The sequence below is a fragment of the Phasianus colchicus genome, chromosome 7, assembly GCF_987193195.1.
Source record: "Phasianus colchicus chromosome 7, bPhaCol1.hap1.1, whole genome shotgun sequence".
Lineage (NCBI taxonomy): Eukaryota > Metazoa > Chordata > Aves > Galliformes > Phasianidae > Phasianus > Phasianus colchicus.
In genome coordinates, this window is record NC_143442.1 from 25949406 (window position 1) to 25965290 (window position 15885).

At 35.3% G+C, this 15885-nt stretch overlaps 1 protein-coding gene across 1 annotated transcript; it reads right to left on the minus strand.

The window, feature by feature from the left end:
- Positions 1–1560: 1560 nt before the first annotated feature.
- On the minus strand, positions 1561–15739 carry CFLAR (CASP8 and FADD like apoptosis regulator). Its single transcript, XM_090144245.1, has 10 exons — positions 15658–15739; positions 15011–15442; positions 14061–14166; positions 12792–12927; positions 12530–12627; positions 11371–11419; positions 10564–10613; positions 9662–9728; positions 5212–5725; positions 1561–4236 (listed from the first exon to the last, which is right to left on the minus strand). Exons 2-10 carry the CDS (start codon positions 15304–15306, stop codon positions 4098–4100), a joined length of 1455 nt encoding a protein of 484 aa, XP_090000371.1. The 5' UTR covers positions 15307–15442; positions 15658–15739; the 3' UTR covers positions 1561–4097.
- Between the last annotated feature and the right edge of the window lie 146 nt (positions 15740–15885).

The following is a 15885-nucleotide window of genomic DNA, read 5'->3' on the forward strand; positions in this document are numbered from 1 at the left end:
ACCAGCATCTTCATAGCAATATCATTCTGCATGTCAGAAATTAAAAGCTATGCATATCACAAAAACATTCTCAGGAAGCGTCATGTAAAGATTCTCTGACTCAAACATACAGGGAGTCACTGTTACTTCTTCAACTACAGACAGAGTAGTGCATCAACTGTGAGCACTGCAAAGTTCCTCTTCAATGCAACTTCTGAATCACGAGCTGGCATTGATTGTAATCCAGGACACAAATATGTAATGGTATAAAGTAAACTAGATATAAAGCTCAGAAAAATCATGCTACTCAAAACTGGAGTAAAACACCAAAGAATCTCCTGCTTCAGGGTTACATCTTCTGAGCCAGGGGGAAAGCATCATCTACATGTGACAATTCTTTTCCCCATTCCATACATACAACACATACAGAAGTATACTACATTTTTCAGCTCTCAGAAACCAGAACTGAAGCTATGCCATGGAGCCATGAGTCCAGCAGCCTTGCCCTGAGCAGGAACAATGCAGAAGCAGAGGAAGTACAGCTTGTATATCCTTGTTCAACAGCAGGTTCAGAAAACTATATGTTTTGGCAGCCCATTAAACTCCACTGGCACCTGCCACTTTCTATGGTCCTACACTAACAGAGTTACAATGGATCCAGAATTGTTGTCCCTCTTTTCTCTTAGCTGCTGAATGGAATTCAGCTAGACCACCTGAAATTTCCAGACTCAAATTTTAGATGGACAATGCAGCAAGAACAAAAAGACCCTACCACATATATGGAGGGGCACAAAAATCTACTGGAGAGGTTATAGACAACTTCTGCCACCGCAAAATTCCTGCACATTAGTCCAGGAAATCAATTACTCACTCTTGAAGGAAAAGCAAAGGCAATAAATGCTACTTAGATGAATGAATATGGAATGTGTACTAGTGTGGGTTAAGAATCTGCTGAGGGTCAAGACTTCAGAGTATAAATCCAGTATCTGATGCCCATGAATGCTGCATGACACAGGACACGTCCCCTAAATGCCTTGGTCATTAGAGGACTGTGATCAATTCTGATCTAAGCAGCCAAACACAAAGCAATTCCTTTCCTTTCTTTATTACAAGGGTTATTTACAGGCATCTCCACTGTTTTCAAAACAGTGCTTCTTCCTTTATTTCTTAAGAAAGGGGATATGGACTACACTACATCAGAGAATACACCTCAACCTTCAACACAAACCCATGTCATAAACTCGTAAGAAACAGAATATATCCTATTACTAACATTTTACTAAAAAGTTGGACTAAAAAAAAAGTTTTCAGATCTTTTAATAATATCCACTGTTCTTCTTACTTCCTATCTTTTCTCCTTCCAATACTGCTGTTGTACATCTCCATATCTTCTTTTCCTTACGTGTTCTTCCCTTGGTTATACCTACCACTTCCCTTTTCATTTCTGCTTGAATTGTCACTATTTCTTTCCCTCCTCTCTGCCCTCTCTTGGTTCCATTTTCCCTGCATTTGGTGTCTATATGGCAGCAGAAGTACTCATCACATGTAAAAGCTAGTAAGGAAAATGGAAGAATAATGAAGTTAATTTGTGAAGGGAATAACATTTATTAATATCACATACTTATATATGACAATTAGGAATCAAACCTGATTTACACAGCCACAGAAGAGTCTATATTTTTTTGCCACATCATTTGCTTCCCTTACCAGTCACAATAGGAACTAGTAAGACTCCAAATTTGTCATTTTATAATCCTCTCACGCTATGGAAAGAACATGAGCAAGGTGGAATTTCAAAATTACACTTGTGCTATATTTTATTGTAAGCTAGTCAGTTATGAAATATTCAGAGTTAAAAGTGAAGGCTATTTTTATTAACCATCACATACAATATAGACCCTTCTGTTGATGCAAAACTCTTAAGTTTTCTACTTTTGTGTGTGAAATACATCAGACCATATTTTTAAAGACATTAGCTATCATTAAAGACAGAAGCAATATGGAATTAGTGTATGAAAAGAGCCAGTTTAACAGGCCCTTTCTTATAAAGTAGAAACTGAAAGGAAGAATTGACCTTCCCACTCAAAAGTATAAATGCATTTATTTCCAGACCTATAACATAATGAAATTTGATTTAGTATTTTCTACATTAATGCTTACAGAGAACAAGTTGTTACTATCTTTGTCTTCCTATACCTCTACCTACAAAAAATTACAGTAGCACAGACAATACACTTATCCCTAATTTAAGATACAATTAGGAGTCAGGTTTTTCAATTCAAAGCTATTAAAAAGTTTTCATGTTCTTTTTTAAAGGGAAACTACCTTATTAAGTGAAAAGATAAAAGTATGTTATATATAGGTCTGTAATATAGCAAAATATTTTTCTAATTTGTGCAAACATTCTTCATCACAATTATGCATTTCACTTTCTACAATCAACACAAAAAAAGATACAAAAACAAATTTTTAAAATTTACAAAATTACAAAGACATAATTGAAGACTTCAGTTAATGATATAAAATGTACTTTGTATATATCATACAAAATTGTATATTAATATAAATAAATGGATATTGTGATCTTAACATCATATATAGATGGCTAAAGAAAGATTGTAAGGTAAAACCTGCTCAGTGGGTTTCTCCTCAATCAGCAGTTTAGGAAGCTCTCAAGCCAGGAAGAAACTGGACCTATACCACGTAACAAGGAAGGACTTCTGTGAGCTTAATGGAGTTAGACATCTACTATACCAGATAAATGTGACTTTACTTAAAATTATAGAAGCCACTTGAAAACTCATTTGCTATTTATCTGAATTAATATATAAAAAGATTGTTTTAAAAGAAAAAATAAAACATGGGGTTATCAAAAATGATGTAAATCCAACAACTAGAAGTACAACATAATACTGAGGAATGAAAAGGCATTTTTTCCTCATCAGGAAACTACAGTAGTATTAAAAGTTTGCAAGTAGACTATATAAAGAGGGAAGAGAATGCTATAAACTCATTAAATTTCAATATAAATCATCCAGGTTATACTGTTACATAACAAGCAGATCAGCTGAACTTTTTGTGTCAGGCATATGTTCTAGTGGAGGGGGAAAAAAAGCTACAACTTTCACTACTGCCTTTTCTTGACAGATTAGAGCAACTTAAAAAACAAAACAAAATCAGTTAATAAACTGATAAACTTTTTCCATAATCAAAAGAGGTATGTGTGGGAGGGTGTTGGAATAATTTTATTTAGTCTTAAGAAGCAGTGGTTGCTACATTTTGGTTTAAATGTGTTAAACAGTATACTTATACTTTGCCTGGTACCACACAGTGAATTGCATTTCAGCATCCCTGGAACACCTGCCAAATTCCCACTATTTATTTTTCTAATCTGCACAGACTATTACAAAGCCCTGCTACACGTAGAGTCATTTTTGCATCAGTGGTGAACACAGCACAAAACATGTCAGACTCTCTGATTTATTAGCATACAATCGTTGTGTGCTATGGATAGTACTGACAGTACAGAGTTCTGTGTGAATTAGAACTTCTAATATACAAAGCAAATGGAATCAAAATTATTTAAAAAGACCATCCCTCTCTTACTTCTGTTTTGTTTAATTCTGTGGAGGTATGCTGAGTAAGCATTTCTCCTGACATGTTTTAAGTGATAAGAAATTACTTAGTGAATTTCAATGGTTTGCACATTAGATTTCAATGATTTGTGCTGGCTTGTCTTTTTTTTAAGCAACAAAAGAAAAGCCTAGTTCAGTGCACTTACATCAAGATCACTAAAATACAAACAACCAAACAACAAAAACACAGAACCCTGGAAAATCCAACAACCATACAGTTTAGAATTCTTTCCCCACTGTTTACCTGTTGCACTTGCTTGTAAGATCTGCTGCCGTTCTATACAACAGCCGCTGTTACCATCCAGGCTTTCAGTCTTTCATATTAAAATCTATAGTGCCTAAACACCCTAAAATGCTTCTAAATACCTGGGTTTGGAAGCAATAGGCACATGTGCAGTAATAAAGTCTAAGTAAAAGTGTGGTTGCAACTGAGCCAGAGGAAGCATTCCTCAGCTACGTCAGACATGTCCTTTCCAATAGCAGTTAACTGGGAGAAAGAAAAAGTGTTTTCCTCAGTGTGTGCTGGAGCAGAAGTGAGTATTGCTGGTTTGGGTCAGTTGTCTTATTCCATTCATAGACTCTTCTGTTCAGTTCCGTATGGATATCTAATATAGAGAGTTTCCTGCAGCAACAGAAGTAAAAGCTTTTTATTAGACAAAGAAGCAAGACACTATTTAACAATCCACAGATGGAAAATAACTATAGGCTCAGCGAGGAGAAAGTTTCAAATTTCAGCCATTATTGCAGAAGTTATGCCTTTAAAACCCAAAGCTGAATATGCATTCTGTAGATAAATTCATTACATCCCAAATCACTGTTGTGATACTGATTTTAACGAAATGATCTGTGCTTTCTTTACAAGATCTCAGGGTTTGTGAAAAGTACTAAATATTAACCCACAAGTCCACTGAAAAATGCTTGCTAGCTCTCGTAGATCAGCTGTGCAATGAAAATCTTTGTTGGTAAATTTATATATGCAAGCATATTTTTTGCTCAGATCTCTTTTGATAATCTCTTTGGATAGACAAACGTCTTTGATAGTTTTCATTCAACATCGTAAGTTGGAAAAACTCATGGCTTCCTGAAGTCTGGGTGAATTATGCCTAAATGAAGAATGAAATCCTTCCCTCTCAATTGCCTTTTTTTCCCCCCGACTTATCTCAGACGCTAGCATTTTATTTGCAAGCAAGGTCATTCTTAATAATTTAAGAGGCAATCTTCAATTTGACATGAAGCCAGGTGTGCACTTCATAAGCTGGAGAAGAACACTCTCAAATCCTGCCTAAAGCCCTCAACTCCATAGCACTGATATTAATGTATATCAGTTTCTTCCCTTTTTATATTCTTCCCTTTTTAGTCTACAATTCCCAGTGCCATAACACACTTATTTTACCCTCTAGAATCTGAAGCTTCATTCTCACTCTAGACTGCGTTCCTGTGACATTCTTCCAGGACGACGTACACTTGTACTTTAACTTATGACATAGCATGAAGGCACTTCTCAGAATGAGAAAGGATGAAATCTAGCAGAACTCTTTCTCAAAGACTGTAAGCTGTCCTAGAAAAAAAAGATTCCTTTTTCCTGATTTTTATTCACCTTTTATGAGGATTGCGGAGTAGCTCAGCCAGACAACGAAGATAATACGAGGACGGTATTGAAGATTTTTCTAGTATAGACACATCCACCTTGCACTGACTCCAAAAAACATCTGCTACTTGGGGAATAGTGTCTTTCAAGGGCATTTTTGCATTAGAGATAATTTTCTTATTTCCATTTCCATCTATTTCCAGACTAGTAAATTCTTGTTCATCTTCTGGCACAATGTAACTCTGAATAAAGAAGAGCTTTGGTTTTCCTCGGAGCTCAGGACATGAATCTGCCATAAAGTACTTCTTTATTTGCTCCAAAGGGAATCCAGTGGAGATGGGGTCTGTACAGAAGATGCTCTGAGCATTTCCACGGCTGACTAATATGCATATGAAGCTGTCACAACTCCTGTGCATCTTCAACCTTGCAACTTCAAGCAATGTTTCATTCATGGTGATCATATCTAAGTGCTTGTGACAACGAACATCATAGTCTAAGCCTCTGAAAGTCTCTTCCAACACATCTGAAAAAAGAAAGATGTAATTAAGTCACAGTACCTCAAGACTCAGTCTGTCTTTAAGGGTTACAGAATTTATAATATTTCATTACAAGAAGTAGGGTGTTTATTTCATCACAGTACTTAAAAAAAAAAAAAAGAGTACTTGGTGTTGATCAAACAGTACATGACATACATCCTATGTGTATACTGTCTTTCAACATGATTTGCACACTTCCTGACAAAGGCATTATTTTGTAGCATGCAATTTTTTCCTAATTCCACAGATTTCAGTGTGCTTTTATTTAGAACCAGTATTCCAAGTTTATAGGACTTAAAATACCAGGCAAGAGGAAATTAAAAAATGCTTCACAGAGAAGATTCTTGATATGAAACGGAACGTGCTGGATAGCAAGGGAAGTCTGTTTCAACTGTTTAACTTTTCAAAATTACTCTGAATGTTTATTAGAGAAGTACATAATTCAACAGAGATTTGCTTTCAGTAGTTAAAAATGAATCTACTGCAGTCATTTATGCTTACTATTATCCAAAATGGACTTAAAAGTGATAAGCTCCAGGTGAAGAACTGTGACAAGCCAGACAACAAAATGGCATTTTCAGAAATAAAATGCTAAACAATATCCTAAAAATTTAAACTGTAGACAGCCTATGTTACCCATGTTAACTTTTGCTGCAGGAAAGTGTGCTATGTTCTGAAAAACTTGGGATGCTTATTAATATAGAAGTGAAACCAGATCCATGTTGGTTAAGTTCAAATGTATTTAAGTATACAGAGAACCAGAAGACTACAAAATATAACTGTAGCATTGTACCCTTAGTAGAAATCATATATACATTGCCCACATGCAGTATGTGATAACTGTGACAGAACATACCAAGTATCACTTCAATATAAAATGCCTCACAGACCCAAGAAGCTAGGCTGACCCCTGACTTCAGAAGTTTAACAATCCCTAATTAGCAAAGGCTAATTAGCAAAAGCTGATTTCAGAGGTAACCAGCAGCAAAGCAGGAGCTGCACGAGCACACTATTCCCCTCAAAAAGCGCATAGTGAAAACAGATTTAATAAATTTAATCAACAAAACACAGAGTAGAAATACACTCTGCACTATAGCGAGGTGATGAACAGGAGCTATGTATGGGGTTCTGTTTCAGCCCACTTCATTTGATTAAATTTGGTACAATATTTCAAATATTCTAGACTTGCTTGTTTGTAAGTAGAAAGGAAAATATCTTTTATTTTAGACAATAAAATATGCTCTGAAAATTCAAGGTGAAAGACATGATCAATTCAAAAGGTATTTTTACGCAGGAGTAAATCAGTACCATTCAGAAGTTATATACTTGATGAAGCACCATTAGAGGGCAGTAGTGCATATGCAAAATGACAGTTACAGCAACAGAAAAGCTCTTATAATATCTTCATCTCACTAGCGTGTATGTAGACAAAGATACAAAACTTGGTAGCACCCTAGACCATACACACACACTAAGTTTCATGATTAAAAATAATAAACTCAAACTGTTGGAGCTGATACTGTTGCTTAAAAATGAATCAGAACTTACACATGGCAAGTTTGAGATACAGCATTTTCACTTTGAGGCAAGATAAAACAAGAGATTACACACAGCAACCTAGACCAGCAATCATTTCCCAACAAATCACCAGTGACTTTTAAGGAGTTTCCTTTTCTACATAAAAAATTACCCCTCTCTTCCTCTGTTTACAACACAAGGATAAAACCTGACTTCCAAATGGAAATGAAAAAGTCAAGAGCAGCCAATGACTGCTTGAATAACAACAAAAGCAACTTCAGTTTGAACTTTATCAGCATCTGATGAATTCACATTGTTTGTACCAAGCATTTTTAGTCATTGTGATACTTGATCTTACAGCATTTATCATTGGTTCAGCTTCCTCATATTAAATCTTGGGATAGATGCAGACTCAAATGCGTGCCACAGATGTAATTCCTAACTTCCTCCTTATCTTTTTCTCTCTCTTTGGTATCTTCAGACTTCAGAAGTAGTGCGGCATGAGAACTCTCAAGTAGTCAACACATTTCTAAAACACTCCCTGAAATAATGTCATATGCCCTGCACCTCTCCTAAATAGTAATCTACATTAGTGTAAGTCTTGCTTTCTATCATGTTAAAATGCTTGTTTTAATGCTGGTAACTTTAGAAATCTGAGACAAAAACATGGTTTAATTCCTTCTGTGTGCTATACAGATGAATGGAGACAGAGACACACTAACACTTGCTTTGGGTAATTTTGGCACAACAGCAGAAAATCCATGATTTGCAGGTAAATCTGCTGAAAACGTAATCCATCTTAATTCTTTCAAATCAGCAGAATTTTCTTATTCATATTTATATTTCCTGTTCTTGTGCAAATACTGAATTGCATACATGAGCACAAGAACAGCAATCATAAATTTTGTGCATATATTTGTATTTCATTGTAATTACCATATCAAGGGGGTCTACATTGCCAGGAAAAAAGATCTGTGCCTTCAAATGATGATCTAAATTTAGATCTAAATTTATGCGCCTCTGACTGTGAACTGACATAGTAGTTCCTTCTTTATTACCGGTTCTCTGAAGCATATGTGCCTTCCAGATGAATAAGTTCCTTGCATCAAAAAGTTTGTTTGCTCATTAAAGCCACCATAAAAGAGAGAAGAAAGGAGAAATGAAGAAGTAGGCCTCCCCACAGAGCAGGATTTACTTATTTGTTTATTTAAAGTCTCAAAAGCCCTGACCCTGTCCTTCACATCTTGGCAGGCTTTGTTTTCTTGGGGCAAAGCTGGCGTAATGCTTTTTAAGAGCAGAAATGACGTACATTAGATTGAAGAACTTAGTTTCTATACACAGTAATAGCATTCTTAGGGGCTTTTTAAAAATTTAATTTATTTAATTTTGCTACAAAAGTAGTTCATAAACTTTCTGCCTATCCCAGCAAAACAGATTCTAAAGGATGTTTTCCAGTTGCATGTGAGTTCAGTGTTTTCCCTTGTCCTTCATTCACAACTGGCAGGATCCTGAATAAGTTTTAGTTTCTTGTACCCAAGTGGCAAACTGTATTGTTTTATATCATTTACCTAAAATATTATCAAGTAGACAGTAAGATTTTACTTTCTGTGTCTGTGCATTGCATCCACTTCTCTTCACTAATTGCATCAATAATCATAGTTGACCTGCCTGCTAATGGTCCTTATAAGAAAGAAAAAAAGATATCTCACTGATCTTCTCCTATATCTCCTAGTCTAATAAAAATTGGCTGCAAGCATTCTATTTTAATTTTAGCTTCATGTGTTCCAATGATTTTTTTGGGGGGTGGTAGGAAGGGTGGGATTTTTTTTTTGTGGGTTTGTTTTTTTGCTTATGTAAAGATTCTTATTTTTGATGAGGAGATTAGAAAAAGGCACATTTTAACCACAGTACTGGTTACTTTGAATTCTAGATGTATTTTTTACTTTTATTATGATTTTCAGTTAAACTGAGTAACATGCAACTTGGACTGGAAGTGTTATTAACAAAGGACCATTTGCTTTCAACTATTCAAAATCAGTGGTGTCTTTTTTTTTTTAATTACACTTCCAGTCTGCAACAGGCTCATTTTTATGGAATGGTGGCAGATGTTTTCTTTACCATCTTTGCCAATAACCTACTGTGCAGCTGTAGCATAAGTACTCTGTTGGTCTCTCTGGATGTAATTTTCTTCCCCCTCACATCAGCCGATCCCTTTTTAAGTTCCTTCACTCAAAGAGTCTCAGGTTGGGCCTCCCAACTTCTTTCTTTAGATGACTAACTGTAATTGACAGAAAAGCTGACTAAGACAACATGACTCTAGTTTGTTGGAAAATATGCATCATATTCTTTATGTTCTAATTACCTGAAAAAAATAAGAAAAGGAACTTCAATTTCCAGAGACTTACCTGCGTCATTACCAATACAGTCTATAATCAGGCATACTCCTAAAGGCTGACTTTGCATTCTGTACACCTGAGGAAAGTGAAAAATAAATACCAAATTGTTATGTCATTCTCTTATCTTATAGACTTGATTCTTTTGTCTAATTTAATCACTTTAGGCCTTTCAATCATATTCTGTTGCTTTTCCATTGAGTAACCAGTAGAAGCATATCTCCTGGAATTCAATGTTTTTACCTATGTAACAAAACTTCAGGAGACATGGATCCATGATTTTTTTTTTCCTTATTTCCTGTATGGCCTTAACTTTCATATTCTGTTATTCTATCTTATTACATTAACGATCCATAACCTAAGACCGGACCAGGAATGGGAGAAGGAAGTTTGAAATGGGGTAGAGGAGCTTTTGAAAGACCTGACCTATGAGTGCAATGATCCTATATTAAATTCCTGAAGTGTTACTGCTAACATGATATTGGGAACTTTAAGTTTCACACTGTCAACATAACATAAGTAGACAACTTCTGTGATTTGTAGGGATGCAGTAGACACTGCTTATCAGGACAACATTCATTTCCTCATTTAGTACAACAGTGTAAAGCCTCTTCATTCAATTATCTGCAATGACTTTGCACAATCCCTTTCTCCTTTAATAAGCTAAGGATCAGCTTGCTATAGGCAATTCCCTATACATTTAATTTACATTAAAACTACATAGAGCAATTTACAGAATCTATTTATTGCTGATGAAGCTATGAACGTTCTTGTTGCATGTAGTTAAAGAAAATGTTAAAAAACACCTAAGGAAAACTAAGGCAAATATCTACTGTGTTGGGTTTTCTTTTTTTTTTCTTTCTTTTTTTTTTTTTAAACTTGCATACATGCATCATAAGTGCTAAAGCACTTACCTTATGTGATGCTGGTCCTGATTCTTGAATAGACATGTGGACTGGTTCTTCTGTGGTTAAAACATACAGAAGCAATCTCAGTGTGTAGGTATTGGTAGCTATTTCTTTGACAGCAACAGAGATAAAAAAGAACCTATACAGTTTGGTCAAGTTCTCTCTCACCTAGTCCTCCTACTTCCTATGTATATTACTGAAGTAGAAAATAACAAAAATGCTCACACTAAAATGTTATTTGGATTGCACTCTACATTACTTATGACTAGAAAAGGAAAACAGCACAACAATAAGAAATAAAAACAATCTCTCCCCTACTTTGAGAGAATTCAGTCAACTAGTCTCTTTAAAACCATCGTATTTGAGAGGTATTGTGAGTTCCCAAAAAGAATACAGCACACACAGTACTCATTGGAAAACTTCCTAGATGGCCTGGTGGAGGATCCACAATTAAATTGATGCAAAAACTTCCTAGTCAAGACCTAATGGGAACAGATGCACTACACTGCTCTCCAGAACTGGATAGTCAACCTCTTCCACTATTTTATTAATATTTATTCTATTTAAAAGTTGTTTAAGTGGAAGGCACCAGCAATTCCAAGAAAGTTTTAAGATCTGGCAATACAAGCAAAACAAATAATAAGATAAGGCTCAGTTTTCAGAGGAACCAAATACTCTCTGCTCCTGGTGACATTAACCATCTTAGCCATAAACACAGCCATCAAAAAATTGTTCTTTCAGTAAATGAAATTCATTGTACGGCTCTAAACCAGCTAATCTTTAGACAGCAAATAATAGAAAAAATTTTCTTACCTTGAAATAATTCTCCATTTTGTGATTTTTCTTTGTTCACATTCTGAAACTAAAACGAAGAAAAGTCTATTTTCCCTTTCTTTTTCAATGTTAGTAATCATGCTTTCAAAATACCATGTGATAATATTTCTTTTCCTTAACAAAAGGATTACATCTTTTGGATTCAAACTTATCCAACTTAGAATTTTAAATAAATAATTAAAAAAAAAAAAGGGAGAAAAATTCTTCCCCCCCCCAAAAATAATCAGTTTTCCAAGAACAACAAAGGAAAGCTTATTTCCTATGGTAGTAAAAGTCCCTCTAAAGGGACTTTTGTTACCTTTTGTTACCTATATAAAGGTAAGTAGAAACTTTCATAAAATTCAAAAGGAAGTTAAAACAAAATCATTACAATATGAAAGTCAGTACAAATTCTTCCCCATTAGTAGTTTGGAAAACAAACCTGTTGCTTTGTTCGTAAGAGCTAATTGGATCAATGGTGTTCTTATGTAAGCTTGATGTTTATTAAAAACATATCAGAAAACATCTCTATGCAAGATTAAAGATTTCAAGAAAGGTCAGTATTATTACAACATCAGACCTAAGTCAAACATAAACAATGTTGCACACAATAGGGTTTGACTGAAAGTAACTGAGTGGGTGACTTTTGACATATTGAGAGACTTTGGTTAAAATCAGATTAAAATAAACACAAGCAAAGAAAACAGCTGAAGCAAGCCACAACTTTTTGCTTCTAAAGTTTAAAAGCTATTATCCCCGTGTTCTGCAAAGTCCACAAATATAATAAGACAATTGTGTTTCACAAAAAACACTCAAAACAAAACCTTCCACTCCCCAGAGTAGTAGAAAAAAAACTTTTAAGAGAAAGGATTTTGTATTCTTCATTAATAAGAAAAAAATATATATATTTTATATATTATATAAATAAATATATATATATAATATATATTATATATAAATCACAGGAGTTACTGAACGGCAACCTGACAGTCAAAATTTCTATTGGGCCTTAGACATAGTACATAACAGAAACAATAAATGTAACCCAAACAGTATTCTTGTTACTAGCCATTTCTCACTCCTCAGGTGTTGCAAAGATGAATCCTCTTTCTTGTAATGTTTAGATACAAAGGATCTGTTTGAGTTACTATATACTTACCCCTGAATTGTAAGGAGGATCAATCAGACTGAGATTAGGGAGAGATGCCTGAAGGGCATTTACATATACAGGCTGAGAATGAACGGAGGACATGAAAGCTGAAAATTGAACAGAAACACACAGAGAAATATACTATGATACAGGACCTGCTTGAACAGACCAATTCCTTGGAGCATGCAAACAGTCTGACTTGTAACTTTGTCTTTAGTAAGACTGCATCTAACCCTTATTATCAAAACTAAGCAGTGCAAAAGTATTTTACCTTCTTGCTTATACTTCTCAATCTTCTTAATTAGGTCTATCCTGTGAATATTTCGGAAACAGTTTTCTATCAAATCCAGTTGATTTGGAGCCACCAAATTCAGTTTCTCCAGTTCAATAACTAGACGTAGAAAACTCTGTAACAGCAACAGAAAACCAAATTGTTACCATAGAATATCCTTGGTTCCTGAGTCCAATTTCTGTCTCCACACAAAACCACTCAAAAAAACCCAAACCATATTTCTGACAGCGTTGTCCAAATACTTCATGAACTCTGGCAGCTGGTGCCGTGACCACTGCTCTGGGGAGCGTGTTCCAGTGCCCATCCACATTCCAGTGAACAACTTTCTCCTAACATGTAGCCTGAACTTTCATCAACACAGCTTCATGCTGTTCTCTCAAGTCCTAATACATATCAGTCATTTGTTCTTTATTGCTAAAAAATAGACTCAAAATAGTATGTTCAGGTGGTACAGGTTGAATTTTCAGGAACTAGGCATGTTATTGCTGACACGCTAAGAGGAGATTACCTGGAAAATATTAGAGTTCTTAGCATTATTATTATTATTAGGATGTAATAGACTTAGAAACAATTCAAAGGTTTTGAGGAAACAGCCTTGCATTTCGTTGTTACTACATAGCCAGCCACATGAAATATCACTTCATATGCCATAAAGCAGTAGATAAGAAAAGCTTTAGGAAATTTGCAGGATCTCTCCCCTCCCTTGGTTAAAATTAAAAATTCAGAAGCCTTCAGTGTTCTGTGCACACAGTGGCCAAGCTTTTTGAATCCTCACTTTCTTTGGCACTTGGAACAAATATTCAGAATGCAAATATACAAAGAATGACATTATTAAGAAAACCCTATGCTTTTGTAAATGGAAGAACACAAACATAAAAAGTGATCTTGTACATCAAGGCATGTTTAATACTATCAATGGTTTGAGATCCTGCAGATATGTATTTTCAGATCAGCAATACTGAAGAGAGATTTTACTTTGTGTCTTCTGCCTGTGAGATTCATGGTAACCCTGTTCACTACAGAAACTATTCAGAGTTCTCTCCAACTATTTCTTTAGCTTCTTTTCTTGCATTAAAAACAAGAACATCAGCAAAATAATGAACTACAAACCACTTCTCCTTTCACACTTGACTTCTCCCTACTCCTGCCTTGCCATCCATTATGGTACAACCTCTTCTCCTTCTAGCCACCTCCCTTTTTACTTTAATCTCTTTGCTCTAGAGGAAAAGATGAGAAAAAAGGTTTTACCTTATCTTTCGACATTTTCATTCGAGGAGCAAAATCTCTGAGTAGAAAAACAAGAGAACTCACTTCTTCTTTTTCCAGATTCTCATTAATCTCCACCATTAGTACTCTGAAATAAAATTGAGACATTTCTAAAGGACTGGTTTTTAGCAAGATCCTACCCTTGTTCAACTACCCAATCTTCCCCACATTCCAGTCTTCACATAACATTCCCAGTTCAACAACATTGAAAAACAACAACACACAACTATTCTGCTCCAATATCCAATTACAAAATATCTCATCATGCTTGTCAGCACCAGTATTACTTCAGACTGACTGCTGGAGAAATAGTCTCCTTAATATTTCAGTAGAGATTAAGAGAAAGAATACAAGACAGTATAACACACCTTTGACTTTTAACCTAATAGTGATAGGGTTTTTATTTCAGTGAGATGTCAGCACAGGAAAATCTTCCTTATGATTGTATGTATTCATTTCTGAAATCCCACAGGGAAGATCACTCTATTCTCTTAATTTAAGCTTCTTAAAGCTCAATAAAAGAGAGCAGTAAGGGACAGGTCACCCAAGAAAAGCTATGGTGAGGCTATGTGCCCAAAGCAAGCCAGAAAAGACACTATATCTAATTAATGACACTTCCATAAAGAGCATTTCTATCTGCTAATCTGCTAATAGAACCACACAATCATCACAGTTTTCATAAATTAAGATAAACAAACTCTTCAAAGATAGATGTTTCCAATGCCCTGACCGTCAAGAAGTTATTAAGGTTTATTTTAGGGATTAAACTTGACAATCTTTTCACTATATGAACTAAGAAGTTCATATAAGAACATCTTATATGATGTTCTTTTCTGCTTTTCTTTCACTCTCAAGACAAATTAAACAAGTTAAAAATTAAACAAACACACACGTATTTTGAAGAAAATACAGAAGATTTCTGAAATAGATACCTGTAATCAGGGACAAGTCTGGGATTCCTGCTAAGGTTAGCTTCCACTGTTGTCTTCTCAGTCTTCAAGATCCTCCTCAGCAAATCAAACCTCTTAACTCTGTACAACAGCTCAGACAAACCAAGAAGAGATAGTTTATCCCTTTCATTCAAAGCCAGCAAAAGCTCTCTAAGGCCAGCAGTAGCCAAGTCAGGAGCAAGGTCTCGGCACAGGAAAATCATCATCTCATCTTCTTCTTTATCCAATTCTTCTTCAATCTGGTGAATAAGGACAGCTGGTACTTGGCACTTGGTCATCACTTTCTTGCTGTCCCTTTAAAACTGCCAGCCTTCCTTCTTTTAAACAGGAGGCCAACATGACATGAAGTCTGTGTCTGCTACAGCACGTCTCTGGCCTTCAGTTGTAACTATATGCATTTTGATGTAAGGAATTCTGTGGAAGAGAAATAAAAGCTTCTAAATCTACTGCACAAGATCACAGTTAACTCTCCTATTTGTCATACCTCCCTTATAACTAAAATGCCAACCTAGTTTACATGGCCCTCCTGTTCTGAAGGGGTTCTCCCAGATGTTCATTACAGAACAAGAAGTATTTGGTAGGTCATACTGATCAGAAAAAAAATGGAAGTTCATTTAAAGTAAAATTACCTTAACACGAGCCTGTGAATTCCATAGGAAGTGAAACAAGAGTCATCAGCTTGCTGATAAGAAGTCTGTATTTCAGGGGTTTCTGGTAATAAGAGATTAAGTTCCATTTAAGAGATTAAGTGCAATTGAAGTCTAAAGCCCTGATCTTTTTCCAAAAACCCACCACTCAGTCTCCTGCCCAAATGTCTCAAGGCATTTTAAAGGAAACATTTTGAGAATTAAGAGGTA

Coding starts and splice junctions, on each gene's coding strand:
- CFLAR (XM_090144245.1), bottom strand. CDS start 15,306: ATGACCAAGTGCCAAGTACCAGCTGTCCTTATTCACCAGATTGAAGAA. Junction 12,928..14,060: donor TGAAAATGTCGAAAGATAAG/GTAAAACCTTTT, acceptor TTGCTGTTACAG/AGTTTTCTACGTCTAGTTAT. Junction 9,729..10,563: donor CAGGACCAGCATCACATAAG/GTAAGTGCTTTA, acceptor CACTTTCCTCAG/GTGTACAGAATGCAAAGTCA.